We start from the raw sequence: 8,586 nt of genomic DNA, 5'->3' as shown, positions 1-8,586 counted from the left end.
CAATTACATGTAAACCAAAATTCAATAATTTCACCTTCATGGTCATTTAAAGCTGAAAGTCATTTAAACCTTTTAGAAGGTCTTGTTGTTTTGTCAAAGTATAAAGATAATCCATTTATCAATAACCAAGTTACAGTCAATTATAGCAAAATATAAGTGACAATTCAATAATTTAACCTTCAAGGTACATGTAAAGGTCATCAATAGGCCAAGGCCAATTTGAGTTTGTTATACTAAGGTCTTATCATAAATAAATCTGTTATAATATGAAGTCAGATCAAAAGACAGTTATAATGATAATTCATTTAGATCTATCAAATTTTATTTCAGAAAAAAATTTTCAATTAAAACAAGGGAATTGGATTATTTTGATTATATAATGATTTCATTTTTAACACAAGGAAATTAGATGTTTTCTGAGGTTCCAACACAGCAGACATACAGTACTTGTCCATTATCAAAGGTACATCAATATGGCTTCTATTGATGACAGCTCTATATAGGCAGGTATCCAAATGTAAGCACAGACAGAAGGACAGATAACACCATACCATACAATATACAACCCTAAAGGTCTTTCAAGCATGTAACAAGGGCAACATTGTCTCAATACTACGCCTGTCACAGAGATATGGGCATTAAAGAATTATGCATATAGGAGATATGCTCTGGGCAATAATCCAGAAAATATCTGGTTATATTATCATCTCTAGTGATTTCTTATCTGAACTTTGACCCCTATATGTGACCTTGACCTTTGCCGCCTCACAATAGTGAACATTTGTGCCAAGTTATATTGAAATCCCTCCATGCATGTAGAAGTTTTGCTCCGGACAAGCGTTTTTCAATTACCTCTAAGTGTGACCTTGACCTATGACCTAGAGGCCTGGTTCATGCGGTCCGCAGGGCTTCTCATAGTAGTTAAAATTTTTATGAAGTTTCATTTGAAATTCCTCCATAGGTGTAGGGGATATGCTCCGGACAAAAATTGGACGCCGCCTGCCCAGTCGGGCGCCTGACAGGAAGGGAAACTATAATACGACCCGTTTTTCAAACGGGCATATAAAAACCTCAGTAAAGTTTTTTCTCTGTATAATGTTTATTAAAGGAAAATATATCAAATTATCAATTATCATTTAAAAAAGGGTTTTCAATGAAGGTGATTAATAAACCCACATGCCACCTCAGTATGTGGGGAATATCTAGTGGCAGTCATTCATCTTTAAATTCCCAAATATATATTCCAATTTCTATTGTTAGTAACAGAAACCTATGCCCAACAGAAATCTCATTTGAGGTCTGGACATAAGTTTGATATATAAAATGATTGATACAGTATCCCATTTTATACTTTAGTAATGATCATAAAGGAGATCTGCAGATAGGCATGGTAAAACTTATATCCAAAAATATCATTCTACAATCCACTTTAACAATAAATTATCTTCATCCAATCAATGCATCAAATAAGTACATGACAAGCTACTCACCAAGTGATGTATTCTTTAGATTTTCACTAATATCAATTCCACACTTAGGACATCGTTTTGCATCCTTTGAGAAGCCTTTGCTTCCAATCTCGAAACTGCCTGCCAATGGTCCAAACAAATGAGCAGCAAGAATAACTTGAATGTTATATTCATTATATTCATTGCTTTTATCCAATGAAAGAAGACACTCTGTGTGCTGTTCTGAAATTAAAACAATAATTCTTAGTGTAAGACTTGTTATGTTGAAAAAACATTGTACAACAAAACATACAACATATAAGTTATAAATAATTATATTTCTGTGAATTTGGAAAGGAAAGAGAAAATTTAACTTTTAAACAATTATATAATTGCTTAAAAAACGAGGGCTTAATGCAATAAGGGCATAACAACATTGTTTCGCAAAAACGGTTTTATTTCAGTTTTGACATTATTTTAGTCTAACTTATAAACTCTGAAAGTTTGAACAAAGTATATTACTTATTTATATCTACTTTTAATAATTTATTGTAAGGGCAAAATAGGCAACAATATATTAAACAAATCACAGCAATGTCATAAGAGTGGAAAAAAAATATTGTCTCTTTGTAACAATATTAGATCTACATAATAAAGTATATAATAATATCCATGAAACATTAGACTTGCTGATATATTGAAGTCAAATCAATTTCTCTTTTTATTCTTATTAAAATAAATTGCACAGTCATGCAAGAAGAAACTGTATCATTTATACCCAATTGGTTTCTTTAAATGATACCATTATCATTCTGATGCTAAAACATTTATTTTAAAGAATAACTGAATAGTATCATTACTATTTACAGAAGTACCAGTTGTCGGGACAAAAGTTATAGAAATTTAACTAAGTTAAAGAGTTTTCTTTACCACTGTTTAACAATAACACCGCATTTATGTTACATATCATCCCATGCCTAATGTTTCTGAAGTCATTATCCTAGTGAAACAAGTAACTGATAACTTAATGTGTACATATGAACCATTTCAATTGAATGCTCTCAAATTACATGTTAAATTTATGCAGCAAGGGCAGGCTTGAGGTAATATCATACTGGTAATGCAGCAGGAATGCATTACTTTTCTTGAGAGTAATGCAATGTAATGATACTGCATGCCAATTTGCATTACTTGTAATGATACTGGAATGCAAAATTCAGGTAATGAAGATGCATTACTATGCATTACTTTGCATTACTTCACCAAACTTACAACATCATAAATCAGGTATGGATGATCCAAAGAACACAATATAAAATTGTGATGGCCTTAATCAGTCAAATAAAATCTAAAATCATGAAAATTCAATGTCCCCTCTATTTTATATGTCTCTTCTGATTTATAACATTAGTGTGAATTGAAGCATTAATAATTTGTACTCTCAGGCATGTACATGGACCTTTCCGGTTTTTCGTAACGGAACATTTAACATTTAGCCACACCTTTATGATTCATTGCTAGGTCAACTGCTCACAAACAGTATCACAAACATAAGCATGTGTTCTTTTGTGCAAACCAGGTCAACCAGTGACTATCTATTATCTCAGTGTAGCGATTGGATAACAAGTTAGCCTTAATTTACATAAAACTGTAAACACCGGATGAAGGTCCATTGTTCAGTGTTAAATGGGGATTAAATGATGAGTTTGAGTTCACAAATTTTACAGTTAAATATCAATTATTATAAAACTGAATAAATTGAGTGAACACTAACCCAGGAAACCGTTACAATCTCATTATAATAGATGATATAGCTCAAGGTCAATATCATATATACAGTGTCAGTTTCTGAGATGATTGTCATTGCTGAAAATATGTTATATGAAATGAGTTGGGTAGACCATATTATACACCTTTATGAAAAGCCCTCCTACCAACCATCACCCTTTATGCAAGATAAAATTACTATTTGACACTTGTCTTTGTTTGACCATTGGGCACATTAGCACCTTTGTGGAGTTTTCATTGTTACATTATGTCAAGCTGCCATGATTGTGCCATACTTATTATCATGAAATGCAGTCACTATTACTGACTTAAAATATAATTTTAAGTAAAAACTTAAAATACAATTTTATGTAAACTCAATTTCAATTCAATTTATTTACAAAATGCACAAGTCCCACAGTAGCGGGAAACATCAGCAGTATACATACATAAACATATACAAATACATAATGGAAAACGGCTATATTACATTCTTAGGATAATAGTAATATATAGTTACAATTTGGTGAGACAAAATATATATTAAGTTAACATATTTAGTATGATTAAAAGGATCAAATAGAATGTTTACACCTTTCATAAGTTTGGTTGTATTTTTATTTAAAGGTAAAAAACAGATGAATATCTTGAGTCATTTGTATAGAAGGCAGATAAGCAAAATGTTTATATGCCTAACTGAGACCTCTTTGAAAGTGTCTCATATATTAAGAAATTTAATAATATATGTTTACAAATGTACATTATTAGCTTAGCAAAAAAATTTATCTTATGCTCAAAAGTAATGGTAATGATACTGCATTTAACTTGGCCCAAGTAATGGTGATGTACTGCATTAATTGCCCAAAATCAAGTAATTGTACTGGTACTGCTACTGCACCATCCAAGGTCATTCTTGGGGGTGATTTACGAAATTGCTCATATAAAAATCACCAAAATCACAAAGAAATTTGTTGAATAAGAGAAAAATCTGGCATTGTATGATCTTTAAAACTTTCAAAAAAAAATTGACATGGATGTCATGTCTGTGTTTGATCCTATTAGCGACTGTACAAGACCGTAAGAGACCGAGTGAGACAGTATATACAACTGAATTTGAAGTCCACTCCATGGTTAAGCCCAACTCACAGTGTCAAGATCGTATATAAATAGTTCCTGACTGTCAACCAAGTCCTATATACATCACCTGATTAACACCCCAATGCCACACAATCATGGAACAATCACCATACAACCAATACGGTTCAAGTACAAATCATACATGGCAGATACAGTAAAGTACGGGTATAAAGTCGAGTAAACCAAGTTAAAGTCGTGTTTAATCATACCATATCAGACCGACTTGGAACCGTACAACAATAAAATGTGTTTGTATGCAAATTCTTGACCAATTATATCCGTGCTTTAATGGAACATTCTCGTGCTACATTCTAGTCTAACTCATACCAACTAATTCCCAGACACAGTTGGAGCTCAATACTCGCACCAGTCGACCCTTTTATAACCGAGTACATTGTATACCGTATGTCAACGGTGTGCCAAATCGTGTGCTGTGTGTGACAGGCTTCAGTTAATGACGAAAGCAAATAATTTTCAGTATTATAATGTTGATTAAATACAATATAATTATGTTCTGTGGTACTGTTCAATGTTTGGCTACATTTCTAACATTATTTATTGCTAATAATGGTGCAATGAATTGAGTTGAATGTGTTCTATCGTTGGGGAGATGATGAACAGAAACTGAAATTATTGGACCATGACCAAATTCGAACTTGGCCTGTATTTTCCTGTTATATATCCATATGTCAAATTTGTGTAACTGTAAACTGATGATGACGGAGTGACAGAACACTATAATGCCCAGGCCATTTTATAGCGAGGGGCAATACAATATTTCTTGCATCAGGCAATCAGACAGGATTGTCTACCGTTTACACCGGTGCTAGAAAACACTGTCTTACACCCCCTATGTAAGACAAGTAGCGTGCTTTAAATGATGTCATTGCTGCACGCATTTTATGAATGAATTGCACTTTTAGGATGACGTCACTTAACCGTTATGAATGCAGTTGTAGGTTCATATGGTACTATTAGAAAAAGGTGTGTAATGTCAGAATATCAGTTTTCGTAGTTTCTCTCCTGAAAATAATTGATATGTAATATGCAAGAAAAAAAATCAAATACCAGGTGTCGGTGCAGACGGGAAAATCGTGCTCTCGGGTAACGTTTTAGCGGAAACTTGGAAGAGCCTCGTTACCGCCTTAAACAGTTATTGCTAATAATGGTGCAACAGATATTCCGGTCTGTACTGGTAGCCGGGTTAAGATTCATATAATATTATTATTCTTTGTGAAAATGTTTGTATGTTATAATTGTATATATTTGGAAGTGGCTAGCCCTATGGGTCTGTACCAATAGCTAAAAGTTTTAGGCTTGCCAGGATATAGACTACATGTGTATATTGACAAGGAAATTAAAATAACAAATAAATTGAAATGTATTGTGAGTGATTTTTTTCAGTATCATTTAATGTTTGGCACCATAATGCAATAATAAACGGAAAGTATACCAATCGACTTGACTCACAAGTTTACAATAATAGTCAAGGCATTCTGATTTAAACGGAAACGTATTCTGGTTCCTTGCTCACTTCTAAAAACGTTCTCTGGTTCCCAGTTCTAATATGGTTCTAGCTAAAATGAAATGTGCTGGGAACCAGCCTAAACAGAAGCAGTGCATAAAATACTGAACGACACTTTTAAAACAGAAAATGTTAACTAAAAAATGAACATTTTTTTTTATCTGACTTCCCCTTTCATAGACTCGCCTATTTTCATATTAATTTGGTAAATTATTTCAACTGATATTATTATTCAACTGCAAGTAAACACTCTTTTTTCCTTGCATATCAGACAAGATTATCTACTGTTTACACCGGTGCTAGAAAACTCTGTCTTACACCCCCCATGTAAGAAAAGTCGCATGCTTTAAATGACGTCATGTAATATGCAAGAAAAAGTATCAAACACCGGCTGTTGGTATAGACGGGAATTTTTAGCTCTTGGGTAACTTTTTAGAGGAAACTTGGCAGAGCCTCGTTACCACTATAAACAGTTACCCTCAAGCTAGATATTCCGGTCTGAACCGGCAGCCGGTGTAAGATTCTTATTTTCTCGTCATAACCTTGAGATTACAACATATTCATCGGTACCCCATATTTATATTTTTTCGACCAACATCGCAATTTGTTTCTATAAACTAAACAAATGAAAACAATTGCTGTACTTTACTTGCCAACTTGTTTAAAATCCTCGCTTAAAGTCGCAAAATAACAAGTGCAATATGGCTAGCCAATGCCAATACATTGTGTCCTGGCTAGAACGTTTGTCTAGCCCTTAGCAGGCCCTTTCGGCTAGCCAATTCATATATATAGGGCCTATTTCGTAATAAAAGGAATATTTAACTGTTTTCACTTACTTAGTGAAGAGTTTTTCATGTACTTACTATCTGCGAAGAATTTCTCTAATCTTTCAATTTCGGCACTTTTTTCGAGATTTCCTTCAAGGTAAGAAAGCAATTTTCCTATACCAGCAAGCTGACAGCAAAATAATGGAAAACCTTCGTTGGCTGAAATGTCCACGGTGGCTTCAGAAAAGCTTTTTCCTTTTGCTGAGGCATCACAAATTTGATGACCACCGGACATGCTAGTGTTCCTGAGAAAACACAATTATGACGAAATTTATCAAAATGTGTCAATTGTTGACACAAAATTTCTTTATTCGCCATTTTGTGAGCAGTCACGTGACTTCTACATTTGAAGGTGGAGGAAAATGCCGGGATCCGAAATCCGAACGCACGGGATCCGGAATTGTGATAGATTCTTGGTCTAGTCCCAGTGATTTTTCGTACTCTTTATTCTATAGTAAATCAGTCACATTTGAGGCTTAATTCTGGATTCCACTATTTTTTATTAATTGTATACAGTCTTCAACTTTGAACATCAACATTATCTAAGTCAAATGAGGCCCGATATATAATATGTTAGCAATCTAGCTACTTTTTTTCCAGAAATCTTCATTCTGTTGTAACAATGTTTAAATTCACCTCGATTGCTGGTGGGTAGTACATCTTTAATCCTTCCGCCAATAAATGAGGTCCTAGAGAATATACAAAACAACTTTTAAAGTCATCAAATAGCACACAAAAACTACACAGATGTTTGTAGGCGGTTTTTTTTTTATAAAAAATGAATGATGTTTGTTTAAAAATATCAATCATGGCGATTTGATCTCCATTTATTTGCATAATAAATATATACAAGTTTAGATATCTTCCTTTTGCTCACAGTAAACATAATTAGTGACTTAAAGAAAACATAAATACAGCGCTTTTAAATTGAATTTTATATTGCAATTTTACTTTGTAGACGTATATAATAAGCGATGATAACAATCAGTCGTATAAAATAACGAATAAAATAAAATTAAGAAAAAATCTCGCAAATTAAAGTCGCATTTATATACGATGTATTTAAAGGGAATAAAGCTGAAAGTGATGAAATGTTTTTTTGCTTTTTGTTGTTCATAAAAATAAGAATTATGTTGCATTATCGATTCTTGAAGTTCTAAACTAAAATGTTTTTGTAAATAAACACAAATGCGCGTTAACATAATAAATTGTTCCGGAACAAAATATTTTTTTCCTGATTTAATAATCATTTTAAACAAGATTTTATCAGATAAGTGCAGAGTAAACGTTATTTTCAAGCGTTAATTCAATTGCATTGTCCACTCAATAACAACGGTCATAAATGCCATCAGCTAAATAAAAATTACTTGTTATGATTGGATTACATTAATAATTTAGCTTTATTTAGCTTAACAGTATTTTACTCCAAACACTAGACTTATTTATTTTAAATAAACTTACAATCTACAAGGAGGGGAAAGGAAATGGAGCGATATACTAGTGTGTATTGTTATTTTTCTTTTATTATATAATAATATATGCGTGTGTGAAATGTCAAAACAGCATTGAATCTCAAACATATTGTTGGTACCGTGTGGGGGCCGTAAAAGTCGTCACATGCATTCAATTACGGATGTTATATTTCCGATTCTTAAAGATCGTGCAACACCACATTATTGTTGTGTTGGCGGCATTTTAGATCTTTCTGTTTGGCCTTTTTCCTACTTAGTTCCGGTATTCCTTACTTGAATACTGTAGTATCACCTATAAGATATGTGGCCTTAAAATTAATGTTTGCTTTTAACATTGATATTTTGACAGCTTATCTGTGATATGCAGGCTTCATAGCCTCTGATTCCCTTTTAAAATTGCATCTTGTTTA

At 32.9% G+C, this 8,586-nt stretch overlaps 1 protein-coding gene across 1 annotated transcript; it reads right to left on the bottom strand.

The window, feature by feature from the left end:
- Positions 1-1,490: 1,490 nt before the first annotated feature.
- LOC132738822 (uncharacterized) lies at positions 1,491-7,038 on the bottom strand (the record flags this gene model as incomplete). Its single annotated transcript, XM_060726427.1, has 2 exons — positions 6,741-7,038; positions 1,491-1,691 (listed from the first exon to the last, which is right to left on the bottom strand). Coding segments are annotated over exons 1-2 (400 nt in total), but the record flags the coding sequence as incomplete, so codon positions are not given.
- Positions 7,039-8,586: the final 1,548 nt, after the last annotated feature.

Source organism: Ruditapes philippinarum, unplaced genomic scaffold (genome assembly GCF_026571515.1).
Source record: "Ruditapes philippinarum isolate M1 unplaced genomic scaffold, ASM2657151v2 ctg8238_1_1_1_1, whole genome shotgun sequence".
NCBI classification, from domain to species: Eukaryota; Metazoa; Mollusca; class Bivalvia; order Venerida; family Veneridae; genus Ruditapes; species Ruditapes philippinarum.
Note: the sequence above shows the minus strand (reverse complement) of the source record. Positions and strands in the feature narration are given on the sequence as shown.